Below are 19088 nucleotides of genomic sequence, written 5' to 3'. Positions count from 1 at the left end.
TGAGCTCTAGTTGCTCTCAGATGTGCAGTTACATGTTCAGGATGTAAATAAATTCAGCTGAGTCATTGTGATCGTGAAAAACTGGTTGAACTACGTCGTTGACGTCAGTGTTCCCACCTTTAACGTTCTCTCTCCTCTTCTCCAGTACTTTGCCTAAAATCTCCTCCTGCATTCTCCTTTCTCAGGAGCCTGCAGTTGGTTTCCGTCACAGCAAGTCACGCACACACTTCCTGCTTGTCTTTTAGGCTGTTCTCTTGGTGAGGTGGCAACACGTTTCTGTCTGAGGCCAACATCTGTTCACTGCAGAACATGTGGCTGTTTTAGCCTCATTTAACATAGTTTTATAAATGAAATAGTTTGTTTGGGTTTGCCACAAGTTTGCATATGGTTTTAGGAGAATCTCAAGTTTTTAAGCAACTGTAATTTGAGAATCAGAACCTTTGGAAGATGGAAAAGCAACTTCCAAAACATTTTGTATTTCTTATCTATCTTTTTTTTTTTTTTTTTTTTTGAGGACCAAACTCCAAATCCAGTGTACTTTACTGTGTGTAGTGTATCATTGTGGCATATCGTGTTAAAATTTCCGATATATGCATTATTTTTTTTCTCTCATCCTTCTTTAACTGATCTGTAACTTCGGGATAAAGATTGGCTCTAAACAAAATATGAATGTGGCAATGCCACGAATGTATAATTTTCCACTTTTATATCAAGACCTTTCTTGCCTTCTTACTCTTTCGTTCTTATCTCTGCTGACTCATTCATTTCAGAAGTTTATGGTTCATAATGCCTTTCAGAACATAAAGCAAATCTCTGTACAAAGTTTACAATACTTGGTCAGATTTTACAGAATAAATCAAACACAAGAACAAGAGGAAGATTCACAATTTGAAGAACAAATACAGACAACAATGCAGTCTGCTCCACAGATAAACATTTCCTCAGCCGACAAAAGAAAACTAATCACCTTAGGACCTCTTGGGTAACTTTGCTCGGAGACACAGGGGGATGTTGCAGAATAAATGCATAATGCAACCTCTGCAGTAACTGTTGGTTCCTGTGACACATTTTCTGACTGCATCTGTTGGTTTCAGTGTTGAACCTCTAAATGTGGAAGTCTCATTATCTCTAATGAGTGGCTGTTGAAAGATGAAGAGCTGTTGATGAGAGCTCCTTCTGACTCAGACAGTGAACAGGGTAATGATATACAGTATTGGCCACATGATGGAGGCTTTTATCCAAAGTGCCTTGCTGTGCTTCGCCTGCATGCATATTTTAGAAAGGGTAGCCCAAGGGGAACTAGCTAAACCTCGAGTTCTAACAATGTGACTCTTCACAAAAAAACACAAACTACAGCAGCATGTATCAAAGGTGGAGCAGGGTTACTTTTTATACTTGGGAGCATGTTTCAAAGAGTTACAGGGGGGATATAAATTTCTTTGTTTTGATACAAAACTGCAAAGGTGCATATTTGTTCATATCTCACAGGAGATCTATCCAACTGTGATCAGCAGCTCCAGATTTATTCTGGGTTCATGTTTCAGAGAATGACTGGCTTTTTTTGCGTGTATGCATGCGTGTGTGTGCGTGAACTCTGTTGTGTCTCAGAAAACCCAAATGCCTGGGAATTGTGTGTGAATTTCAGTACTGATGTGAACATTCTCTTTTTTTCCCATCTTCAGTATGGGGAGGAGGAGGTGTGTTCGGACCGCTTGGATACAGACTTCCCTGACATCGACCTCTCCCAGCTGGACACCAGTGACTTCGACAGCGTCAACTGCCTCAGTGAGCTGCAGTGGTGCACTGATCAGCCAGCGGATGTGTCACCAGCCTCCATCCACTACAGTACGGCAGATGAGCTCTTTGAGGTGAGCTTTCACCACCAAAGGGAAGTTCATGTAATCTCCAGTTGAGTCATGGACTGGGACATCAGCGTAGAATGCTTTTATAATGGCATAATTTCATTTTATTATATGACCTAATGTGTGCTGTTGCAGTGTCAGTCAGTAAATATCAGTTGTACAATAGTGCATATTTTTTCTGTCACAAAGACAGACTGTTTCTGTATGAAACAACAATGAGGTCAAATTTCCCATTATGTTTCTGTTTACCAGATGATCTGCAGATCATTTCTTCAATAGTCATTGTCCAATTAAGTTCCTTTTGTTAAATGAGAACATGTTGAAATCACAACAGTCCTGCATCTTTCCACCCGATGTTCAGGTTAAACACTTTTATATTCTGCATCCAAACTACTGTCGTACATTTTATTTTACTCTTATTATTATTCTTTTGAAATATCTTTCTTCATTATGACCTGGGAGGGTCTGACAGGAACATTGAGGAGTTTAGAAAAAGGTGTACAACCTAAGCCATTGCTGTGTTTTGCAGCAATAAGGTGAAGAGAGCTCTTCCTTTCTTTTTACCCATTATGAGATGACTCTTGTGCAATACTCTGGGAATAGGAAAGCTTTTCATAGGCCACAAATTAGTATCAAATCAGTTACTATTAATTTGCATTGAAGCGGTTGGGATTTCTTTCTAATAGATTTTAGTGAGTTTTATGGCTTTCTCTGCCTTTTTGCATCTTCTTTTCTTCATGTGTCCATTGCTTATTACCTCAGTAATTCCATCAAGTCTTGTGAATTTTAGGTTAATAGCTTTATAAGAAATTGAATTTTTGAGAAAATTGGTGTGTTTATGCTTTTTATTCCTTGCTAGCCCTGTACTTTAATGAACTAAATTGCAGACTTTATTATGTTACTTCACTTAAACATTGTGTACTGTGTTCTTGACCTCCAGTACAACTTACGCAGTCGCCAGAGCATTCTGTTTGTTGACACGTGCAATATCCCAGCCTTTCACTTGATCCTCATTCTGAGACTCAGACATGCCGCAGGCCTCAGAGGGCACTGCCAACAAAACTGATTCCCATTTACACTGTGTAACCTGATAATGGAGGCAGTCCACCAGTTTGGACTGGCCAAGTGCTTCTGCAAGGGGCCGGCGACAACTTTCAGACTTCAGTTTCCAAGGGGCCCTTCCTCCAGGAATTCGAAGAATCCCCATCTTGATTTTTCCAAATCTAAAAGCCAATTCTTCATAATTACCAGGTGAGGTGTTGTGGTCTCATTACAAAGGATAAATTGAGTGCTCTCTGCGAATACAAAGACACAACTGAGAACATAGCCTTTTGGTGCATTGGGTCATGTAATCCAGCCCTGCAGTAGAAATTGCTCTGATCCTGCGATGCACCGCGGAGTGTTGCCTAAATGAAGGCAGGCCAAGGCATGATGGGAATGCAGGTGAAGTAAACAGCTACTATGTCTGTCTTTACTGTTTGTATCTGAGTGTCTCAGTCTTTATCAGCACTTTGATTCATTCTAGCTGGCACCATGTGAGTGCCTATTCATTGCAGACACAAAACAGATCTTCAACGGACTTAAAAACAAAAGTCCACATTTTGCATACATTTTGTATTGTCCTCATCTCCTTAATCATCTTCAATAACCTTTCATTTGACTTTTAACTTAGTATAGATTCATTTAAAGTATAACTTTAATATGCAGGGTCCTGGTTTCACTTTGTCTAATCTAGTATGAAAATGCTGCATTTCTATTTATTTATGTATCTGCCATTGCTTTACTTTTATCAATTAAACTTTTGTTTTTACATTTCATATCTCATTTGTTCATTCCTCTAATTTTGTCTTTTTACACTTTAAATTTGCACCGTTCAAGCCCAGTATTTTGTACCTCTGTGCTTATTCGGCGCCTTTCCCTATCACAATTTGGCAGTATAGTATATCAACGTTGCAGACAGTCAGGCATCATTTCATTATCTCTGAATACAGTGATAAGAACACAAATGAAGCTATTGTCAGTGTATCATTTATGCCTCTGCTTCTTGTCAGTTGATTTCTTTATAGCAGCATATTGGAATTTAATCCCATGTTGAAAGTTATTGATCACATTTCTGTGGGAAGACTCAATATAACCTTGCAGACTAAATCAAAGAGATTGTTTCTAAAGGTTAGGGCAATTAAAACTCATCATTTGTTTTAAACTGAAGCAATATAGATGCCTACATAATACATAATTGAGATGTTTTCTATATTTTTTTTGTATCAACCTTTCTTCGGATAAAATATATTAATAAAGAAATCTCACCAGTGCAAAAACCATTTTTGCTATTTTTGTGTCATACCAAAGTTCTCTGGGCCTTTTGAAGAAAAGCAGACCCACAGCATCACATATCCTCCACTGTACTGATTAGCGGAATGAGATGATTTTCTATGATTTATCCTCATCTGGCCAAATGCAAAGTCCCAGATTTTTTTTCACCTCCTTTAATGTCTTTCTCACTGTTTGATGGAACGTTAAACTTGTTCCTGTTATTTCAACTTCTAAATTATTGCTCTGATTGTAGAAATAATTCGTTGTTTATGACTTACAGAGATCCTCAAACATCTGACATGTCTTTTTGTTTTTTGAAGAGTTGGCCATGTGTTACAGCATTTTCATATCCCCAGTTATATCTGAACAATTGGAAGTTTTCAATCAACTTAATGTATAAATTGCATAGTTTTATAGTAATAGGGACTGTTTGGGGCTGCAGTAAGTGTATATAAGTCTGGAGAGCTCTTAGTCACATTGAAGTCAAAAGAATGTCATTGCATAATTAAATTTACTAACCATAAAAAATAACCAAATAAATAATTGTAATTTACACTATAGTAACTCCCAAGACAATTATTATTTGATTTTTTGATTTATTACGACATTTTAAAGTATTTATTTTATTTTCCAAATTCTGAAAAGTAGCTTCTGGCACAGAGGTAGAGCGGCTTGAGACAATGAATACATTTTATGATAAATACTTTGGCAGTGAGGGACATATTAAGCTGGATGATAAAAGTTAGTGGCTTCCTGCAGGCCAGCCGTGCTATCGCCTCTCCTCCAGACGCAGCTCTCAGCAAGATGGCAACGCCTCATCTGTGAACTCCTCTTTGTGCTGGTGTACTGGGATTCAAAAAACAAACAAATGTTCAAACTGAAGTCTTTTCTGCTACTTTCACTATTGTCTTCATGTTTGAAAACTATAGGAAACGTAAAACAGATGAGCAAGAGTTCAAACTGAGCCACACCAGTCATGATGAATTCAAAGGAATAAAAATCCTGTTTTAGCAGAACTTTGTTTTTCTCAAGATGACCAGACTGATGTTCTTCTGGATAAATGTCAGAAATCAGAGAAACTGTTAACCCAAACTGATTAGTGCGTAGAGAAGGCTGATCAACAAATGTCTGCACGTAAAGAACAAAAGTTCATTTTCAGTCTCAAAATGTGGATAATGGGTATAAATCCTTCAAAGACGTTCTATTTTCTGTCCCTCTTTATGACTTCATGATGAAAATGTTTGCTATGTTGTGGATGCTTCATCGGTGATGATTACAGGGTGGGGTGAGATGTGAAAGCAGTTTTGATCCAAATGCTGAAAATCCTTGCTGGAACCTGATTCTGTTCTGCTTAGAGACTAAACTTTAAACCTTTTCTACCCTTTTGCACTTGAGAGTAAAATACCCATTTTGAGTTTATTAGAATAAGTCAGATATCTGGTTCACCAACATATATAGAGAAAAACTAAGGCCGAACATTGCAATTGTGAGCAGAATGAGTATTGAAAGGAGAGGGAATAAAATTTACTGTTAGGACCAAATAAGGGACTATTTGCCAGTTTTTTGACTGACTGACTGACTGGTTGACAGATATTTAAGAAACATTTCCAAGAATCCATTTCAGTCTTTTTCTGTGTTGCTTTGTTGCATTTTCTTTTCTCACCTTTTTTTTCTCTGTGTCCGCAGATAGAAGAGGAGAATGCGGCTCTACTGGCCGCTTTGACAGACAGTTTGGATGGCATGGTGGATGCTGAGGTCGGTGGGCTCTCTGTTTTTCCAACTCTGGAAGAAGAGCCCAGTCAAGAGGAAGAGGAGGAGAGAAGTCTTCCTCTGAGTGCCGAGGACTTCAGTCAGTCACTGGGGGCCGAGACAGAGGACCTATCTCTTGTAAGAACACCTGTTAAATTAAAGTTATATTCATTTTGGATACATTTTGATAACAATATTATGAACAAAAGCATCACTTTCATCTTCCTGCCATTTAGTTTACAGCACACCTTTGAGTGCCTGTTTGAGAACATTAATGCTACCCTCCTAGTTCTGTTTACAAAGATCTGAAAATCAAAAGTCCCCTGCAGCTCAGAAAGCGACTTCTGTCAGAGTGGGTCCTTTAATTCGGGCTTCAAACGCCGTCTATCCCCTCCTCACCCTTTCTGTGACGTGCCTCTCCTTTCCCATGCTCCCCCACTTTCTTTCTCACCGGCATCCTAATCTTCATGGCGCGTCGCACCTTGATGTTCCCCTCAAGTTGGCCTGCGAGGTTCAAAGTCTGCCTTTAACTCCCCAAAAAACAGAGCAGTGCCAAGGCACAAAGTAACCTTTCAGAGAGCCTGGGCTGCTGTAGTTTCAATACTCAAGTATCTCTTCAAGGAAAAGGAAGAAAGTTTTCAGAGAAGGAGGGTACATGCTTCAACCTGTTAATTAATCATCAAAATAAACAGAAAAATATATTGCAATACAGCAGGGTGACATGCGCTGAATTTGCATGTCAGTTTAACTGTTTGGATTTAATAACTGAAATAAACTAACTTTTTCAACGATATTCTATGTTGATTCTAAGTTAGGATTCAGCTGTATGTTACTGAGTAAAGACTGTAGAAGCATAATAAATGTTAAAAGACAAAGCAAAAGTGATAAAATATCCCTTTTGAAGAATTAAGGATTGCCATTGACAATCAGAACATGTTTGGATTGGGTAACAATCACACCTGCTTGTTAGCACAGTAATATAAATTCTTGTGATTGTGTTGCTCATGTGATTGCCTGTTTTCAAGCCCTCTTTTCTCTTTTCACACTGTGTTGCTGCATGCCTCCTTTCATCGTTCCCTGACCCACATTTCTGGGAACAAACCGTGTTTTCCTCTTTTCACCCTGGCTTCTCCCAGCCTGCACCTGAGCACACCCCCATCCTGTCATACAGGAGCAACAAATTGTTGTATCCCTTTGCAGGGAATATTGTCGTCCATTTTATTTTGTGTTGACTCAGCTGTCAGAAGAATGCAGCTTTGTACTCGGCTCTGAAGCCTAATTAAAGAAGGAAGCTATTTCACTGCCACAAACTACTTATGATTAGCGCTGTAATGTGGCCTTATTGCACTTGTCGAGTTGATTCCACCCTGCGTCCTTAATTTGACTTAAATTTTACAGCATAAGGGTCTGTGTTTAAGGTCCTCTGAGTAAGTGCCAGTCAACAAAGAGGACTTTGTCTGGCAGTCACGAGTCAAGTTGGGGATGGCTGAATACCTGCAGCGTCAATATTCACCAAGCCGCTCTGCAGGAAAGATTTGCTAACCTCTTTTATATTGAATGGGTTCATTTATAATCCAGTCCAAAAGAGCAAAGCAAGAAATGTTTGTTGGTTTGGATCTTAGATTCTTCCCATTTCTGTGCCAGTGTTGTGTTTTTTGTTGTTGTTGTAGAAAAAAGGCCTGTGCACCTCTTATTTTTGTTAATTAGCCTCCGTCCATTTTAAAGTGCTCTTAAAAGATGGTGAACCAATAATTACAAATAATCTCTAGCACCATAGGGAACAGTAGGTGAAAGTTAAACAGGGCTAAAGGATATTATATTCAAACAAATTTGTGATTGGCTGCCACATTGTTAGACAATCTGAAAAGAGAAAAGCAGAAAGTGAAGTTTTACTCGGTGGACTGTAAGTCTAAAACTAAAAGAGAAGCTCCTGCGCTAAAACTGAAACAATTAAACTTAACTGCAGTTTATGTGACTTTTATTTGAAGGTGTTCAGTTTATTTGAGGGTATTCAATTACAATGCATGGTAGTGGCAGCTTTATGCTGTAGCACTGTTTTGCTGTCTGTATAAATAGTGTATCCCACATTTCCAACACAGTCTAATATAAATCACTGATTTAAAAGTAGGCAAAATTCTGCTATTTTCTCTAAAGGCATTTCTCTCTTCCATTGTGACATCTCCACTCTTAATGCTAATAATTAATAAGCTGTCAAAACAGAAAGGCTCCTTAAGCATACATACATAATAAAGGAGTGAATGGAATAATAATCTCACACAGTGCACTACCTCCAAACTTGTTCACAAACGTTTTGTGCAGAACCATTTAAAAATGTTTTGATGCATGTCTACCATGTTAAATTTAAATTTAAGATTAGTAGGTTTTTTTAAAAAAGTTTTGGTTATTTTATTTTATTATTATTATTTTTTTTTATTGAGGCCTAATATGACATTCATGCCCATTAAAAATATGTATGTTTGTGAACTTCTGAAATGAACTGCCTGTCATTATAGTGTCAGTGAAAAACATTTCCAAAAAGTCAAACCTGGCAGCAATAACAATTACTGTGTGGACTTTCTAAGCTTGTAAAGCAACGGCATCCAGCAAAACATCAGGACACAGAGGGGACTGTCCTGCAACAGTCTGATAAATGGCATGAAGGTATTGTTTTGGTCTAAATAAAATGTCAGCAGTACAGAGAGTTCACACTTCCAGATGGCATTTTCTTTTATTTTATTTGCTGTTGTGTAGGGAAAAAAAACACAAATGTCCTCGTTTATCTTTGAAATCAATTATCAGTTGATGTGTGTCAAAGCAGGCGGGTTACTGAGTTACCCATGTCTCTGTTTCCAGACTTATGGAGCAACAGAAAGATAACAAGGGTCAAACCAGAAACAGATGCTCATTCGGGTTCAAAGATACACATTTTCTCCGTGTGTACCTTAAATGTTGATGTGAACTGCATAATTTTGTACAAATTTTGCACTTTCCTCAAATCCCCTTTTTAAAAGTTCATTTACCATAACTTATCCAGCACCAAAACCTCAACTTACTTATGCACTCAAAACACAGAGCTGTAAAAACCTATTCTCTCCCTATGGATTCAACTCTGACAACTTGGCTCTGTTTCTTTTTCATGGTAACCGACAACTCTCATACACACTTCTCTCCTCTCCACAAACTCTTCTGCAGTTTCTGCTCCTAACCTGACTCTGAATCCGTTTGTCACAGGCGTAACTTTTTCTTCTACCTGCAGGCAGGCAGTTTGTGACGAGTCAGTTAAGACCCATCGCTTCTAGGAATTTCATTGCCTGAAATCATATCATTTGAATGCAGAAAGACTGGTAAACTGCACACTTTTCATAGCTTAGTTTGAGATGCTACAGCAAGTTTTCCTATCATTCCTCAACCCTCCAAAGAGGTTTTTGGTGCGGCTGTTCAGATTGCAGTGTCTCAAAAATCCCTGATGCAAATCCAGCTGTGATGTTTAGCACCCCTGGAAAAAAAGCAGGATATTTCGCTGTACTAAATATAAATCATATCATCCTGAATCCTGACTCTGTTTCCACTAAGTACACTATCAGTGGCAAATATAGCAACCTGACATTCACATCCTCTCACACAGAAAAGCCTGCTGTAATAACATTAGGACTTTACTCAACTATGTGCCAGATGTGTGTGGCCGTGTGTGTGTGTGTGTGTGTGTGTGTGTGTGTGTGTGTGTGTGTGTGTGTGTGTGTGTGTGTGTAATTCATCCCTTCCTTCCATCAGTTGAGTGGTTTACTGTCACGTGTTTACTGTCACTCATGTGCTCAGGTCCGAATGTGACGCTGCCCTCTACTGTTACGTGCTGGTTCAGCAGATGTCCTCACTGAACCTTCTAGTGCTTGTTTGCCTGTCTGCTCACTGTCTGTGCTCTTAATGCTCTCGGTCAGCGCTTCTCAATTCTGGTTCTCACACCCCCTGCCCTGCATGTTTTAGGTGTTTCCCTTCTGCTAAACACCTGGATTGAATATGCGGGTTCAATCCATCCTTCTGCAGTACTTGATGTTTATGCAGTCATTTGAATCGGCTGTTCTGGATTAGAGACACATCTAAAACATGCAGAGGAGGGGGGCCTGAGGACTGGAATTGAGAAGCACTGCTCTATGTGTAATTAATCTGGAATAACTGCACACATTTTATTTATAATTGCACATCAAAGTTTTTATGGACTAAAAAATAATAAAGAAGAATATAGTAAACATTTTGTACTATTTTTATCTCCAATGAGAAAAAAAACATCAGTGAGAAAGTTAATTTATTTAAGCAGTTTAATTTAAAAAGTAATACAGCTATATTGTGGTACACAGAGTGGTGTTTCTAAAGCATCTCTTAGAAAGTTTGAATATTTTAAAGATCATTAAATACATGATTTATATAATGTTCTGGACAAACTTTTGCCTACACAAACATTGGGAAGATTATTGACAATCAACAGCCCCGACATAGAATTAAGGCGAAAAATAAAGAAGCTGACTGTCCACTGTATTCAACGTTTTAATGTGAAGTTGAGTGGAATGGAAAAGTTGAAAATTGTGCACATGCAACCTCTGTAAAACCCATTTAGGAATGGGATGACATTAACCTGCACCAACAATGCTTCTGTAACATCTCAGCAGAGCCAGAGGCTGGTCACCTCCACCTGCACTGCACAGATGCAGTGATTAAATTGAAAAGAGCCCCAACCAAGTATTTAGTGCACAAGACACTGTGAAGTACTTGGATAATTTTTAAATATTTCTTCTGTCATAAACATTTTGTTTATAATGTGTTATTTAAGTTTTCTAAGGAACTCAGTGTTATGGTCTTTTAGCTATAGTCCAAATTCAGAACAGTCAGCCATAAGTCTTGATTATCAAGATAAACAGAATGTTTTTTTTTTAAATTGTATATTCAATGACATGTATCTAAAATGCAAAACTTTGTTTATTTTAAGAATTTACTTTGGAATAGACTAAACTGAATGGGTTGAATGAATGAATTTCAAGCCAGAATTATTCATTATTGAAATTCTTCAGGGACTAGCAACAAAATAAATGAAAAAACATATAATAATAATAATAATAATATAATAATAATAATAATAATAATAATAATAATAATAATAATAATAATAATAATAATAATAAATTGCATGACTACTAATCAGGGATTGTGTTTGGACAAACACATTTATTTATCAAATGTATGTATTCCTATCCATCTTGTTTGAGTAAGTGATTAAAAAGTTGTATGCTATCAAAAAGATTATTTTGATTAAAAAAACATTGTTCTGTCGATGCACATTATCTTTTTTCTTTGGTGTTGGTTTTCTGCCAGATTGCATTTCATAAAATTTGTTCATGTGTGTCTGTGATTCCCTTTGCATTTTTCTTTCATCACCTGGGTTTGCAATTCCACTTCCACTTTTCCTGTATGTGTGTGTTCCACCGTAGAACAAGGCCTCTATTGATGATGCCAGCGCAGTTCTGGAAAGCATCCAAAGCGGAGTGGAGTACAAGAGTGGGCTATACTGTTAGGGAGGCCCCCATGCCGTCAAAGAGTTTGCAACGTTTCACACAGACTCAAACCTTCAGTCTACTCTTCAGTTTCCTCAATGGCACTCTCAGAGGAGCATCATCACATACTCTAAGCCAAGTTGGCTCTCAGACAAAGGGCCGCAGTGGCCCCATTACCAGCGCAGGCAATCGTCCCATTTCAGTCAATTGACCCAGATAGTATTCTTTGGTGGCAGCCAGCGCTGTTGGGTGGTGATGTTGTGTTCATTAAAGCATTATAGTACTATAACAGTGATGAAAGTTGTTTATAACTTGACTCAGGGCTCAACAGTTTTACAGCATAAACCGATAATATAAATATGTCAAATTTTGGTGCACTTTTAAACCCAATCCCTTTAAAAGCAGTTCTACCAGTAATGTTTCAAATTACTTTCTCATAAAGATGTTACTATAAAAAGCCTATAATTACATTTTTTTTTACCGTGAAGCACTTAGTGACTGCTGTCTAAGAAAGGTGCTAGATAAATTAAATTTATGTACTATTTACTCAGTATAAATCGTCACTACCAACTCTTCTCATTTCCATCTATCTCATTTTATTAAATATAGCTAGCTAATCTGTGACATAGTGCTGACGTCTAAATTACAGCAGCTGATTATTCAAAAATGTTTAATAAGTAAATTAAGAACCCCCCAAAACAAATGTTATACTATTATTAGTACTTTTGTGTTTATTTTTTTTTTCACAAATTAATTGTTAATTATTAAGTATAAAACATATGAAGCTGTGTTTTAGTCATGCTTCTTTCCTACTTAAGAACATTTTCTGTGGTCTCTGACAATGCAGAAACCTTTAAAAAAACATTTAAAGAACATTATAATAATAGGGAAGAGCCCAATATATCAACATTTCACATCAATCTAAAGTGTTCAATCATAAAAACGTTTTATTAAATAAACAAAATGCAATGCCATGATTTAATTCTAGAGTACTAACAATAATTCAGTGTCATTTTAATATCCCTTGTAGTCATTTTGTCACATTTCAGCCATGACAAAATTGCTGTATTTGCAATGGCTTTGTGTGAAAAGCAGCTTTTATTGTGAAGTTCAAAAAAACAAAATCCAAGGTCTTCATATTTTCTAACAAATACAATTCTGAAACTGCAGTAGTATGTATTGCCTCCTGATGCAGTACTCTGGCTATATTTCCAGGTGTTTTCTATTTTTTTTTTTTCTTTACTGTCTTTCCAGAGATGGGTATGTTATAAAGGACATTTTTCTACTGTCCTTTCTAACAAAGCCAGCTCACCTGTTTTTTCAAATTCCTTAAATTGCAACAAAAAAAGTAAAGGATCCTCCTTCATAACATTATTAGCTTTAAGGAAGGCATACAAGTAACACTGTTCCTGTGAGAACTACTGCATCAAAACGTGATGCTTGACTGCTTTGATACATCTATATAAATTGCCCTAACCATTTCCCAAGTGATTCAGACCCCAGATATTGCTGAATTGCCCCCCACTTTAGGTCGACCGTCTTTATAATGGGTCCCTTTAAATCCTCGTTCCTATCATTTCTGTATTTTCTGCATCATCTTTTGGAGCAAAGGCTGCAAAGCTTAGAGGGGGATTTTCTTTCTAAGCTGATTTATATCAGCTGATAGGGCTGCCATGAAGCCACGCTCAGGATTGAACGGATGAGTACACAGATGGAAAAAACGTAATGAAAGGATAGTTGGAGAAAGAGAAGTGGTTGTGGTAATATCCATTTCAAAGGTAATACCCAGGGAAGGTCTAAGGAGAGGTTTCCTATGTTTTATGCCTTAACTTTGGCTTTGTGTTTGATCTGGAACAACAAAAAGATGGGACCAAGAGGATGGGATGTTAGAAAAGAGGGCAGAGTTGATGTGACAGTTTAGAAGTTAAGATAAAATATGTAAGGGTCACACAGGTTGATTTAGAAAGGAGTCACAAAGAAATCAGATACAAATCAGGATTATGTATGAATCAAACAAGAAAATGTTGAATAGGTAGAGAATGATGGAGAGATGATGGAAAAACAGGAGAAACTGAGAACTGAGGGAGAAAGAGGGGCACTGGTCACGCCGTATTATTAGGGTATCTAGAAAAGAACAACTGGATCTGGCTCTTTAATAGGAAACGTGAATGTGCCATGTAGCTGTCGGCTTTAGTGGTATGATAAATGTACAGTATCATGACCTTTTCTACACATTATTCCTTTATACAAACATCCATCTGCAGAGCATTAACGCCTGACAGAATTTAGATTAGAAAGTGCAGTGAAAGGCCAAAAGAACTGAATGTTGAATGCTTTATGTCAATGTGAATAGTTTTTTCTACTCCTGTTCTATTTACTAACCCTACTTTTTAAAGTATATAATTCACTATCTTTGCATCCTAATTATTCTGCCTTAATGTGTTTCCATCTAATGATCCAATGTAGAAAAAAGATATATATTTATGCAAAAATTAAATTTAATGATAATGTTATGCCCTATGCAATCATAGTAAAGACTATTAACGTGAAAGACGTCCAGTACATGATCACTGACATCCTTCCATAGAGGTCAAGTCACAAAAGGTCAATGCTAAGGAAGTTTACTTTTCACATTTTGTTGCATTTCATGGAAAGTTGTCAGGAATGAAAAACTGTGGTAGAATAACATGAACAAGCAGCAGTGGGATTTAAGAGTTTGCTGTAGATTTGTACGGTTGGACTGGCATGAGGCATTAGCAAAAGCTATTGCATAGTTGGGCTTCACAATATCAGGGAAATGTTGTAAATTTGACACGTTTGCTAAGTATCACAATGACAATATGATTATTCTACATATTTTCTTTCTTCAACAGTTTCCTGTCCATTTTAGGCAAGCTTTACCACCTTCCCTGGAAAAATATATATATTTAGTGTGATCATCTAGGGAAATCAAAGTCTGTTATTGTGTAGTATACTAAAAAATATTGCTTCTAAGCAGTGCTTTGCAATTGCACATTGATATTGCAATGTCTCTGGCCATCAACCATAGTCATCTAATTTACCATGCCTAGTATATATATATATATATATATATATATATATATATATATATATATATATATATATATATATATATATATATATAATAACTTATAACATCTGAACCATATCTATTAAGGCATTCTACTTACTAAATATTAAGAGAGCATCCTGATATCTTATGTATTTTTTTATGCAGCTGAAGAAGTTGTTGTTGACTCCTCCCAATGTTCCAAGCGGCATCGACGTGCATAAAGATGGAGTCCAAAGCCATCGCTACAGCAACAGAAGTCTGCGCCTACGGCCAGTCAGACCTCTGACTAAGGTGAGGTGTGAATTACTGTGAATAAGTGACAGGACAATATGATATCATACATATAAAAACTCTATCATGAGTTTAGTAAAAAAAAATACCCACTTTCCAGCAGACTGAAGTAGAACAGAAGCAAAAACACACAGATGCACATTTCACTATTCGCTGCATGATGCCTCATTCCGTGTCCTCTGAAAGCTGGTGAGATAACAAAATTGGATTTTTCCAATCACTTCCTTTCAGGGTGGCAAGTTGAGGCAAAAGTAATTTACAGCTATATGTAGTGCTTGCAGTCAGTATCACTGCAACTGCAGGAGTTGTGTTTTAACATGTGTCTGCATTAATTTGTTTTGCATAGTCTTTAATGCACAGAAATGATTCTTAACTTAAATCTGTATTGGATTGTTTTTGGTCATTGGTGAGGATTAAATATTTCTAGCAAAAACGTTGCTCAATGAGGGTTAGACATGGAAACTTCTTCATCACTTGCAAAGATATAAAACCAGATACAAATTTCAGACATAAAAGTTTTTCGTGCATGACAGTCAGCAGAAACAGACGGAACAATTTTCAGGATTTGTGTGCTCAGTAGCATCCAGAAACAGATTTTCTTATAAGGTCTCTGGCAGCCTAAGGAATTTCACTACATTTTCTCCACTTCTTTATGAGTTATTCAATAAGGATAAAGACCCAGCAAATGTTTTTGTTTCTGCTTTGAAACAAAAGTTTCACAATGAAATGTAGAGTCAAACAAACAAAACAGATGCTTGTAAGTGATGCTGCTTTAGATGTTACGTTTTATTGCTCAAGTGTTTCCATGCTGCATTCTATTTGACTCAGTAATGAAAACGCCTCACCCACTTTGACCATTTCCAGCTGAAGTGCTAACAACTATTAGCCATGCAATCTGATAACAAAGTATCTCTCTCTGTCATGTACATATAGATATTAAAGGAATGTATGTATCAAATGTTAGGCTGTGCAAATATTTCTGCATAGTTGTGTTTTAGACTTGGGGTAGTTACAGCAAATCTTGAGAACTTGAGTCCAAAGTGTCTGTTCTCTTTTGCCACCATGGATTCATCGCATTGTTCTACATTTGTTTCTTGTCTGTATGTTGCTTTATATAAACAGAAGTTAGTGTTTTAGTGTGGTAATTAGTTTTAGAAGCATCATTAAAATCAGGCTGGAAAAAATTTGACTTTTTCTGAAGTACTTACAGAACTTCCTAACAGTTTAATATTTGGACTTGAAAATATGGTGAGTAGTGCGTTTTTTAATTTTTTTATTTATTTTTTTAACAACCACACGAACATCCCTTCTTCAATTGGCTTCTACCAATTGAAGAAGGGACACAGGCATGGTAAAAAAAAATTATCAAATAAATCCAGCCAGACTGTAAGTAAAAAGAGGCTTCAGGACAATCTGGTCTCCTCAGCACACGTGGAGGCTTTAATGCGTCTCCTGACAGCTCTCAGATACTCCATTATGTTTACAAAAATGGGAAACAATATCAAAGCTGTCCAGAATGTAGCAGTAGTACGTCCCGTATGGTGACAGATTTTATTTTCCTAGTGATAGATATTTCATTTTAGAATAAAAACCCTGAGCCGTCAAGCTTGCAGAGACCTTCAGCTGCTGCTTGTGATAAATGTAGTGTTGGGGATGAGAGGACATCTACAATGGCTACTGCTGTATGACGTAGGAGTAATTGGATGGCTGCTAGCATTGTGCTTCAAGTGGTCATTGATTACAACACTGGTCATTTATCTTGTACAAGCATAGGGAACGGGAAGCCTTCGTGCAGGTTGTTGCCTAAGTAATCAGCATACAGGAGGAAGCTCTGGAAGAGCCTGGCCTGTGTCTGTCACAAGGCCTTCTTAAAGTCACCGTTGATGGAAGTATTGACTGACAGGGCAGAAGGGCAACAGTGAATCACATTCGCTCACTCTATTCTTTATCTGTATGAGTAATACAGATCAGCCATTTTATTGCAGCTGCAGACTGAATCATCCCTCACGAAGTCGGAAGGAAAATTTACTGCTGTGCGCGATGATCATGTATCCAAGGCAGGAAATTGAAAATAGTCCTTTTTTTTCCAGTTTTTCTTTAAGGGTGTATTCACACCAGCCCTGCTTGATCTGCTTTATTGAGCTACATTGTGTTTGCACAGAAAGTTCGGTTTGCTTGGGGTGATGTGAATGTGCAATTGGACTCTGATGCAGACTGAAAAGGTTCCATCGAAAAACTTAGGTCTCAGTTTGGTTGAAGATAAATCAAATTACAGACCAAGTTGACCAGAGACCCCTCAAAAAGCAGAAAGTGGACTGACCCCCAAGGCTGCCTGGGAAAATACAATCAAAACAAATGTAAAATACAAAAACTCAAACTTAATGTTAGAATGGAGTATTTCAAAGCAAACTCCATAGTACAATATAACTCTCATATGTTTACCATAACGTCATACAATAGTCATTGTCAGTTTGATGACAAATCTAATCTTACTTACTTGAGATAGAAATCTCTTATTTTATATTTAAATAATTGTTCAAGGTATATTTATGTTTGGCTCCTAAATATTATCTTTGTCTTCCCCAGAGCGACCTCCCTTTAGAGCGGAAGCCCCGAGCGGTGCGTCCCACGAGTCGCCTGTGCACCGAACTCCACCGCCACCTCACCACGGCGCAGGACACTGAGGACGCTCCGGTTCACGACACCGACGAAGGCGAGGAGGAAGAGGAGGACGAGGACAGTGAGTCGGAGGAGGATGAAGAGGAGGAAGGGGAGGAGGAAGAGGAGGAGTCTTCCAGTAGCGAGGTCGAGGGTGCAGTGGCAGCGGCCGCTGGCCCTGCAGAGCCCACTGCGCCTCAGTTCAGCTCAGAGAAAGAACTGCAGTCCGTTGTTGAGCTGATCACGTACATGCACACATATTGCCTGCCCATGCGCAAGCAGCAGGGTTGGGACCGCAAAGACAGAGACCTTTCAAGGCAGCGGACCAAACCCGACGTCCCCCGCCCAGCCAACACAAACTCTCACAGCAGAGTTGTACTGGTTAGCGCTTCTGGGACTAGTGGGAGCTTGAATGGGACGAGCAGCAGCAGCAGCGCCCCCAGAAGGCTTCCCTTCGCCAGGCGAAGGGAGATGAAGGCTAACTCCCTTCTCCGTGAGCTCTTGCAGCAGAGCAGCTCCTTTGACGTGAGCAAGCCTTACAGACTGCACAGCCCACCTTACGCCCACTCACACAGTCCCAGCAGGGCCACAGCCTCTGCTCCTTGTGCTCCAGCTAATAAATGCCCCCCAGCCCAGTCCTTCAGCTCCATTCTCCCTAAGCCAGAGCTTTTGAAAGACTCTTCCTCACTGGAGAGGAGAAACTCTTCCTCCGAGCTGCAGCAGAACCTGGAAGAGTCGGCAGAAACCAGCGGTTCCTTCTCCGTTCGCCGCTCCAGACGCCTGGCGTCATTTCCCAGCCGCTTCGCCAAAAGGTTGCGGCCGACACGAGCAAAGGAGGAAGAGGGGAAGGAAAAGGATGAGAATCACACAGACAGACTCCTGCCCACCCAGGCTGGAAGGGGAACGACGACGGAGGCGCAGCCAGAAAAACTGACATCTAACGATGGCAGCAATCCCTCTGAGCTGACCAAATCCTGCTGCCATGGTTAGATCACCAAACACACACAAAGGCTGCGTCTACACCACTCACTTCATAGCCAACTTCACTTTAAGCAATACTAAATTTTGAGCAATAATTTTTTAAAGGGAAAAAAATTTTATTTGATGCTTTGAGTTGAAAAAAGAATATTTTGATTAATAAAATAAGATTTTCTGATGAGATTTTTCTTCTCCTGGTGTATTCATAATCACATAATATTGTAACAATATCATATTCATGTTGCTGAATTGCTGTCCTTTGCTATCATTTAAACTGCGGGCCATTTATTCGGTCATTCCCTCTTAAGATGGTGACTTAAAGTATTTCTCCTTATATTTACAGGTGAGCAGTAGTAATTGTCACCCTGTTCTAACCGAGGTCTTATTCTAATTTCAGAAAAGCGAGCCTGTCTCTGTCTGCCCCTCAACCCAAAGTCCACAGGGTAAGTATCTGTGAAAAGCACCTCCTGTTTTGCGTCATTGATTTTAGGTGCTTTTTGTCCAAACAGTGCTACAGGCTTGCTAAAACAGTAAATGGTCCACATTCTGGAAAGTAACAGGGTTGAAAGATAAAATACATCCCGGTTTGGAGTTATCAGGAAAACGTGTAATTAAGTTATTTCA

At 38.4% G+C, this 19088-nt stretch overlaps 1 protein-coding gene across 1 annotated transcript in view; it reads left to right on the top strand.

Annotated features, from left to right (window-relative positions):
* Positions 1-19088, top strand: part of LOC129360305 (peroxisome proliferator-activated receptor gamma coactivator 1-beta-like) — an 88902-nt gene that overhangs the window by 56556 nt on the left and 13258 nt on the right. Inside the window, exons 2-6 of the mRNA XM_055030437.1 lie at positions 1683-1868; positions 5862-6062; positions 14703-14828; positions 17415-18471; positions 18862-18907. Coding sequence (XP_054886412.1) covers positions 1683-1868; positions 5862-6062; positions 14703-14828; positions 17415-18471; positions 18862-18907 — 1616 coding nt within the window. The remainder of the gene's footprint in view (positions 1-1682; positions 1869-5861; positions 6063-14702; positions 14829-17414; positions 18472-18861; positions 18908-19088) is intronic.

This window comes from Poeciliopsis prolifica, unplaced genomic scaffold (genome assembly GCF_027474105.1).
Source record: "Poeciliopsis prolifica strain line A6 unplaced genomic scaffold, Auburn_PproV2 SCAFFOLD006, whole genome shotgun sequence".
NCBI classification, from domain to species: domain Eukaryota; kingdom Metazoa; phylum Chordata; class Actinopteri; order Cyprinodontiformes; family Poeciliidae; genus Poeciliopsis; species Poeciliopsis prolifica.
This window is presented reverse-complemented; position numbering and strand designations above follow the sequence as displayed.